This window comes from Peromyscus eremicus, chromosome 15 (assembly GCF_949786415.1).
Source record: "Peromyscus eremicus chromosome 15, PerEre_H2_v1, whole genome shotgun sequence".
Classification (NCBI taxonomy): domain Eukaryota; kingdom Metazoa; phylum Chordata; class Mammalia; order Rodentia; family Cricetidae; genus Peromyscus; species Peromyscus eremicus.
Genome location: NC_081431.1, coordinates 40,167,263 through 40,184,187, shown reverse-complemented (window position 1 = coordinate 40,184,187; position 16,925 = coordinate 40,167,263). Strand labels below are relative to the sequence as shown.

General features: G+C 42.8%; 1 protein-coding gene and 1 long non-coding RNA gene across 4 annotated transcripts in view; one reads left to right on the top strand and one right to left on the bottom strand.

The window, feature by feature from the left end:
- The window catches only part of Cacna1e (calcium voltage-gated channel subunit alpha1 E), a 304,112-nt gene that overhangs the window by 81,767 nt on the left and 205,420 nt on the right, over positions 1–16,925 (bottom strand). For all 3 annotated transcript variants that reach the window (XM_059280418.1, XM_059280419.1, XM_059280420.1), the window contains exon 8: positions 1,754–1,869. In XM_059280418.1, coding sequence (XP_059136401.1) covers positions 1,754–1,869 — 116 coding nt within the window. The remainder of the gene's footprint in view (positions 1–1,753; positions 1,870–16,925) is intronic.
- Positions 1,741–15,295, top strand: LOC131925147 (uncharacterized). The gene is made up of 3 exons (XR_009383162.1): positions 1,741–2,211; positions 13,708–13,805; positions 14,982–15,295. It is a non-coding gene; the product is annotated as an uncharacterized LOC131925147 (long non-coding RNA).

The following is a 16,925-nucleotide window of genomic DNA, read 5'->3' as shown; positions in this document are numbered from 1 at the left end:
GGGTTTACTGCCAGCTCACTCAGCAGCTTGTCAGATGGTTCCACTGCTGAGGACGCCAAGGACAGTTGGAAACTTCAAGCTGGCTGTCTGGCCTGGAGGCAATTCAGCTTGCCTTCCCATGGTAAGGCAGACTTACCATTCTGGGAAGAGGGAGGTGAGATTATATTCCCCTCACCCCTACTCAATAGGCTTAGAGGAGAAAGGGATGAAATGGACACTCAGTTAACAGCACAGCTCCTGCCTCTAGGGATGACAGGAAATACAGATGTCCAAACAGGGAGTATGTGTCTGGCTTTTAATCATATATATCCCTTCTCAGCCCTCGTAAATAACCAAAAGTTGACTCCTGAGCTTTGGAGTACTTTGGAGTGTTGGTGGTCACACTAAGTGTAACATTAACTGTAACACTAAGTGGTCATACTAAGTTCCTATGGAAGAATAAGGCTCACAGACTTAAGCATCAACTCAAGGTCCCTATTGTCCCATTGTGACTTCACATCTGTGGTTGGCTGTCTGTTAGGAATAGAGAAAGATGCTGACTGTCACATGGAAGGGTTTTTTTTATTATTAAAAAATCACTCTTTTCTCTGGAGGAAAACACCAATGCAATCCAGTCTTTAAAATAATAACAAAAGCAAATGCTTCCTTTTTATTGTCAGATACGAGGTGATTGATGCCTCTCGTAAGCACCTGAGCCACCTTGACTCTGGTGGCTCTGCATTAATGCCATCATGGTAGGTCTGGACCCATTCCTATGGCCCAAATTATTCCCATGAGTAAGCAGCTAAGATGGCTCAGGTACCATATGACCGAACACCTGTCCTCGCTCCCATCTCCTGCCTAAACAGCTGCAAGGGTCCCATACTCATCTCTTCCCTGCCTCTGGCCCTGTCCTCTATAGTCTAATTGCAGTGCTGCAAACACATGATCCTTAAAGTCCCAAGTCATGGCACCTCTGCTCACTAGAAAGCCCTGTGACCCATCAGGTCACACCCGTAACTGCTGTGACTTACCTATGACCGCCTTCATACTGTCGATTGCCACCCCTACCTTGTTCCCCTCCCCTTTGCTGCTGGAGCAGCAGTGGCCAATCCCTTAAATAGGACTCGGCATTACAATTCTCCTCCCCCAGCTCTTCCCAAGGCCAATTTCTCATCTCCAAGTTTCTATACCAGCAAGCTCATGCTGAACCTTTTTGTGGGATGCTGTAGCACATCTCCCCTCACAACCCTGGGAATTGTTTGATCTGTTTCCCCAATGCACTCATCATCTTCTTGTGAGTTATTAATTATTTTGTTTATTGCTTCCTTCCCAACGGTAGAAGGATGAGTTCCAAGAGACATGAGCTTTGGAGTCATGGTGGTCTGTTTGGCTCAACTCTGTACTCTGAGTTGCTGGCACAAAGTAGGCATTCAATCTGTATTTGCTGAGTACAGATTATCAGTCATAGGGTGAGGCAAAGCATAAAATATCACCAGACTGACTTTTTCTCAGGATTGGATTTTGGTCTCCTTGACTGAGTTCAGATTGATAACACTCCTGCTTTGTGGAAGGTGTTTAATTGAAAAGAGGGAGAGTCAGAGCCTAGAAGACCTCAAAACAGAAGGGGGGGCCTAAACACTCACAAAGCTCTCAGTGGTTCTCTTTGCTCTACTTTAGGTTGCCCATTGGATGGGAGTCTTAGAATCACTGGGCAGGATTAATCAACTACGCATGCGCAGTTACCCAGCACTCCCCTAACGTTAAGCCTTACCTGCTTTGTCTATCCAGGCACGGTAGCCATTCAACTCTCGCTCTATCTGTTGCTGGCGCCGCAGCTTCATGAATGCTCTTCGGTTCTCCACTCTCTCTCTTTCTTTGGCAAATTCCCTGTGGACAACAAGGAGGACAGTCCCCTGAATTTGCACAATGCCATGATGAAAAGAAAGAGTGTAGCAAGAACGAGTATTTGATAGTTTCTGTTCACCCCATTTCGTTCATCTCCTTTCTCTTTATCCAAGCTGCAAGATGATCTCCCTCTAGTGTTCTACAGAAGGGAGTCACATCCACCTCAGGCATGAGGACTCCCCATCCTTAGCCCTGCTTGCTCTGTACTAAAAGGAACTTTTTTTTAGTTATGTGACAAACTGCTTCAGAATGCCTCAGTCCATGTCTTCAGCCATAATGGAATCCTTCAACCTCTCAAAGACACTGTTCTCCTTCATGCTTTTGGTAAGTGACTAAGGCATATTCGCCAATAACTATACGCCAGTCTCAGGCCCACCAGCTCATCTAGTCCTCACAAGGCTCTATTACAATACTGTTAACATTCCCATTTGCAGAGGAGGCAATTAAGGCTTGGAGAAGTAAAGTAACTTGCAAGGATGCAAAGTCAAACCATGAAGCTGTGCTGCCATGGTGTCCAGTATACTGTGGTGTTCAACAGGGAATGCCACTGAAGACCGGCAACACTTATAACATGAAGGACTAAAGGGCTTCTGGTGGCTGCTGTCCATTTTATTTAATAGACAATTTATTTAATAAATAAGAAGGGAAGAAGCATGAGATAGGACCTGGCTCCAGGAAAAAGACAGTGGGAAGGTGGGTGAGGCAGAGGATGGGAAGAGTAAGTAAAGTTGAAGTGAGGGTCAAGAGTAAGGAAAAGCCAGTGGCAGGTAGAGGAACAGAGCTATTCTATGGCATTTTGGAAAAGGCTAGATCTTAGAGATTGGGTGATAGTTTGATTGGCAAAGTGCTTGACGTACAAGCATGAGACCCTTAGCTTGACCTCTAGAACTCATGTAAAAAAGCCAGGCATGGTGACAAGCACTTGTAACCCCAGAAATGGGGAAATGGAGAAGTCTAGCTATCTTCAGGTAGATTCCTAGGCCTCACTGGCGAGCTAACCTAGCTCAAGGTCAATGTCAGGTCCTGTCTCAAGCAATAAAGTCGATGACTCCCGATTACTGATGACACCCAAGGTTTATCTCTGACTTCCATTTGCATGCACACCCACAGACACAGTCTTAAGCTCTATGGAGAGGAGGAAGATAGAGATAGAGGAAAAGGAAGGAGAGAGAAGTATGTGGGTGGTACTCAGTTCCTTTGTAGAGAAAAAGATGAGCTTATCCGATGGGCTATCAGCTGGGAAAGAACCATTCACATGCTATTGGGCTTCTCTAGAAACTACCTCTACCAAGACTTTCCAAGTCATCACCCTTCCAGTCCAGCTACTCCTTTCTACTGTAGTGGCATAGAAGTGTAGGTAGAAACTGTACTCAAGGTGATCCCCATAAATGAAGAACCATATTCTGCCAGATGTTTTCTAAAGTCTGAGGAAGAAGAAATGAGCCAGGGACTGAGGGATGTAACATAGTTGCAGCAGAGGGAAGGGGATGCTGGTGTAACATGATGCAGAGAGACTCCTGCTCAGGCTTTGCTTGGACTTCCTGTCAATACTGAGCTGGTTTCCTTGGGTATAGGACCTACTCACAATGGTTGTGGTCGAGTTGAAGATATGGGGACAAGACATATGCTTGACTAAAGATGTAGTGAGTTCTTGAAGGTACTGTGAAGGAAGGGAAGGAATAAAAGTGAAGAGTGACTGGAGGCAGAGAGCATCTGGGTAGTGGAACTCAAGGCTGAGGATGCTTCCTGTTGTCTTTCTTTCTGGATTTCGGCAATTAAGAAGCAACAGTGGCCTGGGTAATTCTGAGCATCACTACCCACCAATGCCCTTACCTTTGGTTCTTTGATGCTTTCCACCCCTCCTGTCTAATTAGTGCCATCATTCTGTTGGTTCTACTGTCCAAATAGTACTTGAATCCACCGTCCCTTCCATCCTCACGGCCTTTATCCTGGACCTCATCTTCCCTGCCTGGACCACTGAAATGATACCTACTTGGTTTCTCAACTAGCTGTATCACTTCCTTCATTTCATGTATTTCATGCTATCACTCATCTTTTTAAAGGATGATTATTATCTTAAACTTCCAAACCCCAAGTAAGGACCATGATAAATAACATTTATAAAGTATCTTTTAATTCATCAAGCCCCTTCATACATGTTACTCATTCAGTCTTTACAGCCATTCTGAAAAGACGGTAAAATAGGAATTTTCATTTTCGATGTGAAAGTTAAGTCATTTGATCTATTCTAAGACATGGAGCTGATATGAGAACCCAGGCCTGGCTGCTTAAAGAGCTCAAGTTCTTCCACGGTGCACCACTTAGTTGGATATAGCCAGTTAGTGTCTCTTTCCACTTTATATTTTCACAAATGCTTGTGTCTTGAATTTCCAACTAGCTCTGGGCACTGGGTTGAGAAAAATTCAACCTGAGTTAGTATTTTGAGAAAGATCATGACAAAGGAGAATCTCAGTAGGATCTGACCAAAGGAACAGGAAAATCCTTGAGTATCTAGAGCAAGCAGTTCAAGCATTCTATTATCTGACTCAGAAAACTGAATCTAAAGGGTGTCAAGTGGCTCTTTGAAATGCCAAGAGTCCAAGGCCAGAGAACCACAGAAAGGAGCCATAAACCATATATTCTAAATCCCACCTTCTTTCTATTCCATGTTGAACTCACTTACTATGGCCCAGGCTGGCTTCAAACTCACTAATATAGCCAAGGCTAGCCTTGAATTCCTGATCGATTTTCTTTTGTCTCTCAAGTATAGGGAGCACAGGATTGTGCCTCCACACCCAGCCTGAGGAGCATTTAGTAAAAATGGTCTGCATTTTACTCAACTTTCTATCGTCCTGGATTAGAATAGGCCTGGCACATAGTATGTGTTCAATGAATTCGAAGCATCCAAGGCAGCTCATCATTGAGCACACTGACAGCACAGCCCTGGATCCCAAAGGTTCCAGTAAGGGAGAACTCCATCACTGCACACACCCAAGGGAGCCAGGAGAATTGTTGGAACTCTAGAACACAGATGCCACTTTCTGAATGACAGTTTCTGTAGAATTAATACACACAGCACATACTATGTCACCCCCTTTTGGCCTCTATTATTATGGCATAGTTTGATTTTTGACAGGCTCAGCCTACAACTCTCTGGCCTCCCCATGTTTTGGAAGTTTTTTGCCTCCTTGTCTCTCTGGCTGGCTTCCCTTTTCTCTGCAGTTTAGGTAACATTCCCTTCTCCCCGGTCTCCTGGCTGGATCTCATAGGCCCAGAGCCACACAAATAGGGCTGAGCCTTTATCAAGGCCTCTTGAAGAAATGGAAGCCCCTCATCACCCTCCCCTCCCCCGCAGCTGAGGAACGGGAAAGGCGGTGTGGGTTATCAAGTGGCTTTCTCTGGGTTCTGTTTTCTCATTGGCATCTGCATATTTCCCCACCGTCCCCACTTTCTCCCTTGCTCTCGTACTCTTTCTGTGACAGATACTGAGGTTGTCCTCTGACCTCTTCATGAGTTACATGTGCACCAACACACAACATACATGAATGTGTACAAAAACCAGATCGCACATGTGCATACACACACAGAAAAGAGTTTACACTCATGATCATTGAAGCAACTCTGTATTTCTAATATCTACATTAAAATACTTTTAGAAAAAGAGACCAAATCTTTGTGCCAAAAATTCTCTTTATCTATTTGCGTTTCTGCTAGTCTGTAAACTCCAAGAGGCTAAGCAAAGCCTGAATGGCATCACATCCCAACAGAATCTGAGAATTTTAACTGAGAACCTGATATTAGATTCTGTAAAGTATAAAAATAAAATCTTGCAGTTAATGGTCACATAATACACTTACATTTTTTATTTAAAAATAATTTTTGTGCGTTTTATTTGTAAATTCCCTGGGAAGTATAGAAATGTTATTTGCTCAAGACCACTAAAAGAAAGAGTTAGAATTCAAAGTATCACCCTCCCATGCCAGGTTAATTACAGTCTCGACCATGCCTCAGCCATCTTCTCTTCTTCCCTTGCTGTGAGAAGTCAATGTTTAAAATCTACAAAGTGGATTTTTGTCTCAGCTCAGGTTTGAGGAAAATGAGAACATAAAAACTGGTTTTGTTTGTTTTGTTTTGGTTTGGTTCGGTTTTTGTTTTTAAAGGAGCTCTTCATTTGAATCAACAATATAGAAGTCAATTCCTGTGTTGGATTAATAAAGACGTCATAAATAATTCATAGCACTAGTTAAATTACCTCTTACATGCCCACCTGGCTTTGAGTGTCTTACATGCCCACCAGACCCTGAGTATTTAGATGGCCGGGCCTGAGAAAGGCTAGCATGTCCCTTCCATTTGTCCCTTCCCATGAGGAGCTGAGTATTGTCTCCTCTTTAGGAGAGCTCAAGGGATCCGTCAAATGATGCTGGTACAAAGTCAGAACATACGATCTTGACCTTATTTAGAGACCTGATACCCATCACTAAATTTCCTGCAGAACTTGGTAATATCAGAGTGGCCCTTTGAATGTCTCAGTATGCCCAGTTTCTTTGGATAAAACACCTGAACTTTCAAAGGAGAATTCTAGTTTAGAGTAGTAGAAGGGTGGCCAGATCTTTTGAACAAGTCTCCTGACACATGTCCGGGTTTAGGATATGAGCATGTATCATCAGCTCCATCCAGTATTGCTAAGCCCACGGTGTAACAGAGCTCTAATGTGTTGTGTCTAGTCTTTAGAATTCCAAACCAGAATAAAAATAAATGAGCATGTGATGGAGCAGAAGAACCACCAGGTCTATTCTCAGAGCAAAGTATCCAGGCAGCATCTGCTGCTAATGGGCAGGGAGGGGACTTCTCGCAGGTTCCTCATCAGTCAGAGCTGACATTAAAAGGAACCACAGGGACTGGGAAGAGTGTTTCCTTGCAAGCCTGAGGACCTGAATCCAAACTGCAGAGCCCGCCACAAAAACAGCCAGGTGTAATGGCTCGTGCTTGTAATCCCAGTCAAGAGGAGGACCCTTGGGGGTTACTGGCCAGACAGTCTAGCCCAGTGGTTCTCAACCTGTGGGTCATGACTCCTTTGGGGGCCTGACCTGTGTCAGATATCCTGCATATCAGATATTTACATCACAATTCATAACAGTAGCAAAATAACAGTTATGACTTAGCAATGAAAATAATTTTATGGTTGGGAGTTACCTCAACATGAGGAACTGGATTAAAGAGTTGCAGCATTAGGAAAGTTGAGAACCACTGGTCTAGGCTAATTAGTGAGGCCTTGACCAAGGAAAGACTGTCTCATAAAACAAGGCAAATGGTTCCTGAGGAATGATACCACTCAAGATTGTCCTCTGGCCTCCACATACATACATGCACACACACACAGACACAGACATACATACAGACACACACATGCAGAAAGAGTGTGTAAAACTGTGTTCTCAAACAGAAGCTATAACAAATCTACCCTAGGAACAGTGATCTGTCAAGAGATAGGACAGTCACAAATATCTGAATTGTGCTTCAATGTAGAAAATGGCCTTTTCCTACTCTTTCGATTCATAATGTTGGGGCCCCTCCTCTTCCCACTCAATCCCCTGGGATGATCACTTGCAAGTCTCCTTGAGACACAGACAACCTGAAAGAAGGTGAGCTAGAGATGGGTTTGGCTGACCCTTCATTCTGCTTTCTGCATGTGGATGCTAAGTTCTGGCTCCTACATTTCAGTTATGTGACTGAAGAAGCCTGAGTTTTGCATCATGTGGTAAAGAACTTCTTTCATTCTTGTTATTGGATTTATGTTTGTGACTGCTTTTGTTTTCTAGTATTTTCCATGGGAGCTGTAAATTGTCAAAATCATCTCTAATATACAGTCAATTCTACACTTTCACAATAAGATAAAATAGAAAAGTATTGCATGGATAATCTCAGACAAGGAAGGATGCCCCTAACATGCATCATGTATGCCTGAAGGGGTAAAAAGAGAGAAAGCAGAGTTCATTTCCAAATCATGCTTACATAATATGAAAATTGATTTTTACTTTGTGAATTTGTCAAGCTAGAAAGGAGCTATGGTAACAGGCAATTCACAACGTAGCTGATACCTGCATTAGCCCATCAGGACATGACAGGAGGGGCTTTGGTCAACCACAAATCTAGGATTTATTATAATGTTTGCTGAGTCTTAGGGACTTGAAGTGAGGGTCACTAACTTGCTCTAATCCATGCTATGCCATCTCGGTATCTCATGATACCTGGAAGGTGGTTGCGCCACTCATTTACCGACAAAATGTTCACGAAAAACTGCTGTAACATCCTCTGGGGGAAGACTATTGGCTCTTGGCTTATCCCCTAGCTCCAGAGTGCTGCTCCTGATTCAGTGCATACAGGAAGCTTTGTTTACTGATGCAGAAGCCCTTGCTGCTGTCATGGCAACCCGAAAGGAAGACAAAGCCTGCCAGGATGGACTGGTCTGTGTGACTCAAAGATCTGTTTACCCACACTTCTGTACACACTTGCATGCTTCATCACACACACATTGGCATAGATACACATGCTACACCAGCATCCTGAAGCATATGCAGAGAGACTTTGCAAAGCATATGAATGCCACATGATCACATTCCTAGCAATCTTCAGAGTTCATAATTTCAGAAGGCTTGGCTACCCACGAGGGAGTCTTGTCAATATTCATCCTATGATCCTTGTTTTAGGAAGGAGGGATTTAGGTTAGACACCAAGAAAAACATCTTAAACCTTAATATTCTGGAACAAACACAGAAATCAGGGAAGACAGGCTGGCTACCGGGTGTGGGCCTGGCTTTAACTGTAGCTCTGTTGAAAAGTAGACTGGGCAAGACTTTCCACCATTACGTCTTCAGTGTTCAGTGTTACAAAGTCGGGGAGCCTTTTCTCCCACTTTTCAGAGAAGCAAACACAGCCCCAGAGAAGGCAAACACTTTACTGAAGGTCACACAGTTCAGTAACATTATAGTTATTTATGTCTTAGCCCTTGACTTGTTCCAAGAAGGATTTAAGGAGACTTAGCTTGTCAATAAAAGACAGCTAAAACAGAACCTGGCCTTCAAAATCCCATCCAGTGTTGACTCTCATAAGCAGGGTGAGTGTTCAGGTGCAAATGCTCGGGCATACTGTTTCATCCATACTCAAAACTAGGCACTTTGGGAGGCTCCTAAGAGCAGACGTTCCTCTTCAAACTGGTTAGGGCAAAGAAATGGCATTCTATGAGATGATGTACCCAGCCTCTGGCCCTCTGCTCTATATCCACAGCAATGAAAGAACTACCACAGGTCTCAGATCAGGATATCAAGCAGCCAGGAACCGAGAAATCATCTCTCCTAGCCCACTTTTCAGAGCCAGATAAACTGAAGCAGAGAGAATGTCACTGGCTTGTCAATCCAAGGTCTGCAACAGGTGGAAGCTGACCTAGAGGTCTGCTCTTTCAATGATGGAAATTCAAAGAGGCAGATCCCATAGGAACTTAAAGAGAGAACAACATTTTTTGCTTTATCTTCTAATAGTGAAGTCTTTTATTTTGTAGATACAGGGAAAGAAGGCCTGGGCATTCCTATAAAGGGGGATAATGAATGAGTGGGGAATATGTTTCCTGTTTTGCTTTTTAATCTAAAATCTAATGTAAACTGCAGTGTTGGAGTATAGTGAGGAAAGACTCTGATGTTGGACAGATGTGGACTCAGATCCCAGCTCTACCTTGGTTAAACTGGGGAAAGCTCTTAAACCTGGTTCTTGGTTTGTAAACTCAGAATAAATATCACACCCATCCTAAATGGTCATTGTGGGGACTGAAAAACAGGTAAGGAACCCAAAGTCTGGCATCTAGCACACTCTGTTTCTTGTAAGTATTAAAGACATTTCTGAGAATATATCATATTAGAGATAAGTTATTACTAAGGCCTTCCTCTGTATATATCCATCCCATCTCCAAATCACAATTTACAAGTGCCTGGCACATGCTAGGCCTTGTTTTAGAATATGGTTGTAATGGATGATCGTCATTGTCAATGTGGCCAGATTTAGAATAGCCTAGAAGATGGCACAGCACACCACCGAGTATGTCCGTGAGAGTGTTTCTGTAGAGAATTAACTGAGGGGCAAGGATTCACCGTGAAAGTGGGTGGCAATGTTCCACGGGCTTGGGATACAGGTGGATTAAAAAAAAGAGAGAAGGAACTCTAACAGAATCCCCTCATCAGCCTTCTTCTGCTTTCTGGCCTGAGAGAGGTTATGAAATGAGAAGCTCTGCTAGACTTTCTCCACCATGATAGGTTGGACCATCATGAAAACATGAACCAAAGTAAGCCCCCTTCCCTTAATTGGTTTCTGTCACAGTGAAGCAAAAGTAACTTAAATACAGTGATAGTCAACATCAAGTATAAATGCCAAATATTTACCCCCATACAGTTTGCGTCACCATCCAAAGGAGGGGAGTAGATTATGCTGACAAAGGATCAAGGGGAAATAAAACAGGAAAATAAAATGGACAGTAAGTTTGAAGGGAAGGACAGAGTTTTTGGTTAAGTGACCAGTGAGGGCCTCAATGAGAACACACAGGAAGTGGCATGAGGTGTATAAAGGAGGGAGTCATGTAGATATACCTGGGGAGGAAGACTTTGGGAAGAGAGGTGACTTTCGGGAGAGGGGGTGTGTGCCCTGGATGAAAGAAATGAGGCAATATGGACAGAGGGTACTGAGTAAGTAGAAGCTGACTAAGATGAAGTAAGGATGTGTGTGAGGGCAGCAGGGGGGTGAGGGGAGAGGCTCTCTGAAGGTTTGACTTTCCACAGTGCTGCTCAGAAACTATCACCGGGGATTTAGCAGAGTAATTACAAGACTGATTGAAGTTTGCAAAGAATGTCTCTGGCTGCCTTGTTGAGAAGAAACTGAAGGGGACCTAGAGACAAAATCAGCAAAGTCTTCTAGAACATAGCCAGATGACCTTGGCCTTGGACAGAGTGAGAAAATGTGAAGTTCTGATTATAATCTGAAGGTAAAGCTAAGAGGACACAGTGACCTCTCCAACATGGAGCGTAATAAAGAGATGAATCAAAGACAACCCCAAGGGTTTTAGTGGCCAAGAAGGGAAGGAGTGAAATGAACCAAAGTGGAAAAGGCACTGAGCAGAGCAGGTTCTGGAGCAGAGGAAGATCAGGAGTTCAGCTCTGCATGGAACTCAGCTGGACTTCATAACACACTTATATTAAAGATCAGGAGGGCCAATAGCATCAACCCTGTGTTATCTACACGAGATGTGCCCACTGCTGCAGAGATCAATGCTATGGATTGAACAGTCAGGCCGGCCTCTCCACCCTTTCTTCTCCCCTGCTGGCATGTGCTAGAAAGATGCTAACAATTTTCAGCCCAACAAAATCAGGAAATTATTGTTGCTACTGCTGCAAATAAAATTGAAAAAAAAAAAAAAACAAAACAAAGCTGGCAAATATTCTTGAGTGCTGCACTCTTTGTTCCACAGATTTCTCTGTTCCCTTCCATTAGCTGGATCATCATGGAAGAGCATGTACTATGTGCAATGAGGAGTGGCACTTCTCACGTGGTTGTCCTTAAAACCTTTTTAAGGCAGAGCACGGCACAGCTCAGTGCACAGCGCTTGCCTAGCAAACATGTATGAGGTCCTGGGTTCAATCCCAAGCCTTGTAAAAACTAAACCTTTTAAGAAGGGACTATAAAAGGCCTTGGGGCACTGGAAGAGGCAGGAAACCGTGAAAGGCTGAGCTATAGAGCAGAATTCAGCTCTCTCACTCTGTTTAATTACCCACCAGTCTGTGCCACCTCAGTTTGGCACACAGATACTATCAAGGCATGAACTCAAAGGCACACATGTCGCTTCCTCTCTCTGTACGCATATAATAGTGTATGTTTCAGTCACAATATTTCACTGGGTTCAAAACCCTGTGGTGCAGGAAGAATAAGCCATGGGGAAGTAGGAGCATTTCGTATTCTTCTCTCTCCCCCACTCACACCCCCCACAGCACTCTAATTACAGTATGAAAGAGGCATCCTGACAGAGAACAAATGGCTGTGTTCTTTGAAGAGACACACTTTGCACTCCTCTGAGGCAGCATAGCAAGCAGCTCCCTCTCCACAAACTGTGGAGGTGCAGAGGAGGGTGCGCGCCTGCGCTCAAGGGAGTGTGTGAGAGCTATTCCCAGGCTGGCCATCACGCAGGCACCAATCCATGAGGATATGTATTTTTTCCTTTATAATGGGCGTTAGAATTCCCAGAATCTGTTCTACGTCCCCAGATAATTTAAACAATCCTTTCAAAAAGGTCAAATACCATAGTCCATCACCCAGTATTCTTGCTTGTGAAAACAAATACCACCTTGTACTTTTGACTGGACAAGTAGAATACAAGAGAAGGTTTAAGGAGATGGTGGAGACAGAGGGGAGGCTGGGGGAGGAAGAGAGAGTTTAGGGACCTGGTGTAGGCAGACTTCTTGGTCCTGTCTCGAATTTGAACAACACAGTGGAGAGGGAGTGGTGTGTACAACAACCTTCATACCCACATCTGCTCGTTCTTCTGTTCAGGGCATGCTAGGCATCCCCTCAAACTCTCTCCCATTGTTCAGGCTTAGCGCCTGGACTTTCAAATCACATAGCCTGCACTAGGAGCTGTGGGCCTTCAACCACTTCCATCCTTCGTGCTTGTCTACTTACTCATTGACAACCCCACTATGCTGTAAACCGAGGACAGCGGCTGTGTGCCTTGCTCTTTCTCCTTGTTACTCGTCACCGTCTACCTGCCTACCTGACATTAGGTATTTGAATATGAAGCAGGCACTTAAAATTTAAGGAGGCCAATATGAAACGTTTTATTTCTTCTCCAATTAAATTCTCTTCTAATTTCTTCTCCTTCAAGCTAGAGTCATTATCTCTTTCTGCATTTTTCTTGTGTCAAACCCAATCCAATCTATGAGTGATTCCTAGGAGTCATTGCAACTTCTCTTCAACATCACTACTATTAGCCCAGTCCAACCTACTTGCCATTCTTTGCCTGGATGCTTCCCACCTACAGTAGCATCCAATAAGCTCCCTAACTGACTTCCTGTTTATCTGCCAATCCCATTCTCCTATTCCCATCACAGAAGAAAGAGGAGGAGACATTTTTTTAAAACAAAAATACAGAGCCTCACTGTTGAAGGCTCTTCCCTTAGCTTCCCACTGCTAAAATCCCAAGTCCTTCCTGTGGTTTACAAAACCTTTCATGGATCATGTCTTTGTCTCTCTCTCCTTGACTTCAGGGGTCCTTTCCTGATGACAAAATCTAGAGTCCCTCTAGGGGGAGGTGGTGGCTCCTAAGTAAATAAAACATTCCATATCTGGGAAAGCAGAAACTTGCAAGATTCTCCAAGGGCCCTCCCTGGTGTTACAGAAGGAGAAAAAAAATGCTGGGGAGGAGGCTCGGAGCAGTTGAGCTGTGAGAACAGAGTCTTCTACCAGTCGAGCTGCCTGCAAGTTGTGCAAGAGAGCTCAAGGGTTGAGCTCTCATGAGCAGCAGTGTTAGGCTGGACTCTGTTGTATTGCAGCTGCTTGTTATTTTAGTCTAGTCCTGCCTGCTCTTGTAAGTAACCCCTCACCCATAATTGTCTGAATAACACCCATAAAAATTCATTGGTTTACTAAAAACAAAACAAAACAAACAAAACATTATAATATTCTAGTCTACCAATCTGTTTTATTTCACTAAAGGCATGTGTTACTAAAGTGTTCTTTGTTTAATTGCATGGCTTTCTATCCTTCTACATGATGCAAATTCCATGAGGAAAGAGTGTCTTCTGACTTGGTCTTATCATTCCCTCAGTGTCCAGAACTGATGTGATGCTTAGAAGGAACTCAACTAATATTTACTGAATGAACAAACACAGGTAACAATATATTCTTTTTTTTTTTTTTTTTTTTTTGGTTTTTCGAGACAGGGTTTCTCTGTGTAGCTTTGCGCCTTTCCTGGAACTCACTTGGTAGCCCAGGCTGGCCTCGAACTCACAGAGATCCGCCTGGCTCTGCCTCCCGAGTGCTGGGATTAAAGGCGTGCGCCACCACCGCCCGGCAACAATATATTCTTAAAGATCATATCTACTGTTGATGTGATCAATCCAACTATCACTTCCTCTAATAATTCATTCTTAACCAAGCCAATCTCAGAATCAGCAGTATATCTTTCCTTTGATACTTCATATGAACTTTAAAACCATTTTAAAGTTATGAGGCATCATCGTGGCCAGATACTGTTTGCTACACGTAAGCATTTTCTACAATTGAGACTTTGTCCTTCTGTAGTCTCTGCTAAAGTTGGTGATTATCATCCTTTATTTCAAAATCTTCTAAAAATTCAGGATATTTAATAAATCACCAACTTCATTAGGTAGCTTTACAGATAACCTAAATTCTTCACTGAAATGCAACTAATTATCACCTCACTGAAAATATCATTAAAGGAAGTGGTCCAAAAGAGGGTGAGCCAAGATATTCTCCTTCTGAACAGCTGATTTGAGGTAGATGTTTAGGAACTTTCTAGTTGTATGTCTATTGATTTCAGTGCTTATTGGAAAGTGATGGCCAAAATAAACAGGAGTGACAAAATATTATGAGGGATAATTAAACCCACAGCATAGCAAAAAATAATAGTGTTTATATTTAACACATCTGTCTTTGAATCAAACCACACACAAATTATATAACTCTCTGAAATTCAATTTCTGAACAAATGGCATTGAGAACACTGCCAATCTCACCAAGCTGCTATGTCAACAGGCACATAGCCAAGGCACCGAACATTGCCGCCATCATGATAGACTGTCAATAGATATGGGCTGAATCTGAGGCTCCCAATGTTCTTTGAAAAGCACAAAGTGCTATGAATGGATTACTCTGGCTTACCCATCATTTTGAGATATTAAGCCAGAATTCGGCCTCAAGGTAACAAAATTAACATCAGAAGATGATACCACTGAGCTTCAGGGAAGAAGGGGAAAAAAATCTTTTGGGAAAGACTTTGTTTCCAACCCTTGTTGATTGTTTTCTGTTCTATTTGTTATCTTCAGAAGAAACTTTTCATACAGGACTTTGGGAGCAGTTTGGAAGCATCAAGGAGCTGTCACCCTAGACTACAACCTCCACCCCAGAAGAGAGTTCTAAAACCTTTCAAAGTTCTTCACTAAGCCTATTCATACATTTCTACCCAGGAGTAGATAGGCTCCTCACAGTGTGGTTATGTTCAGAGTCTATGGACCAAACACCATCAGCACACTCTTTGCTGTCCCTCCTCAATGAGACACATTCAGAACTGAAAAGCACTCAGTAACTTTCAGAACAATTGGACAGAAATTTTATGTCTGTTAAATATAAGAATAAAAATCAGGAGCTTTGTTTTATATCTCTTTGTACTTTCATTTTTCTGGTAATCCATTTTGGAACAAGAGCATTTTATGAAAATATCACATACACTTGGAGTGGAGATTTCAAAAAGTAATTCTTCACCACAGATAGTTTGACAGGCTTCCTGGAGCAAATCCATTTCTTTGTGGCAGGAATGTGTGCCACTGAGGTCATCACACTAATTCCCTTCATTTTTGGGTTGATGTACCAGCAATGCTGATAAATGTCTCATAAGAACTGCCTCATTTAACTTTCACAAGACACAAAATACATGATATTATTTCACTGGAAAAAAGGACCAGGGTTGTAGCTCAGTCAGAGAACATTTCCCTAGCACATATGAGTTCCTAAGTCAAACACCCAGCACCCTCCTCCACACACAAGGCCAAATGCCCTTTGAAAGCCTTTCCAAGGTCATACACATAGGCAGTGGCAGAATTAGTTCTTCTGATCCCAATAGGTAGAAAGAATGAGCAGCAGCTAGGAGGCCTGCATGAGATATAGGAGTAGCATTTTCGATGCCTTTTTCTCTATGTCTTCTTTCTATGTCTTCCCCTCCTCTGGTATCATCTGTTCTTTTCCATTCTTTTCTTTTCTTGTCCTCTCTTCTGCCTCTTGCTCTCCAAGATACATGCAGTTAACAGGCTAGGATGTGAAGCCACCAAAGATCCTGATCTGCCTACAGGATGTCTCACCCTTCTCCTGCTCAGAGATGTTGAAGGGTGGATCAGTGAGGAGGCATTAAACTCACACTCTTAGACAGGGAGAAGGAAAATTCCATTGCCCATACAATAGAAGCTACTAGAACAAATTCCTATTAAAAGCACTGATTTTTAAACAGCATAAACAGCTGTATCCTTTTGCAAGGAAACATTTTCTGCTAATAAACACCAATCTCCTGGATATATCGCATACAAATGTTATGATGAATTCTAAGTTTAAGTATTGCTTTATTCTTAGAGGAAAACATGTCATCTCTGTAAATGTTAGCAATGCATACATATGGCTACCCTTGAAGTTGGGGAAAAATGTACAGGTACACATATAGGTACATACATGTGTGTGTGTATAGCCAGAATCTAAAGCTATATGGCAGGTCAGCATTCATTCCCAGAGCTCCATCTATCCCTTTATTTCAGAGATTAGCCTGCTTCTTGGCAGCAGTTTTGTAGTAATGCCTCCTAGCCAGGCCCCTAGCAGGAACAGGCTTTGCTTTCTGAAGGAGTGGATCAGATTTAGCTGCAGAATCTTGTTTAATTGTGAAGTAAGTTGTTCTCTTTAATACTCTGACTATATTTTCACCTAACGCTACTGAGAAAATGGTTACATTTTGCAAGGAATCTGAAAAGTCAAATAACTTTTTCTAACAGAATGATTCATCCCATGTTCTGAGAAAAAAAAAAAAAAGACTTTCCCACAAAATACCCAGGCACTAATAAGTTACATTGAGCCTATTAATGAATGCATTCCTAAGCTGACAAAAAAGTGGCACAATCCCCAAAAGTTGAAACCCAAAAAGTAGATGTACCCTATGTAGCTGTTTCCCTGGTCTGTGTTTTATTATCTCAAGGGTCTGTTTTGGTGAGCAGAACTTGTTTTCAATTCTTAAC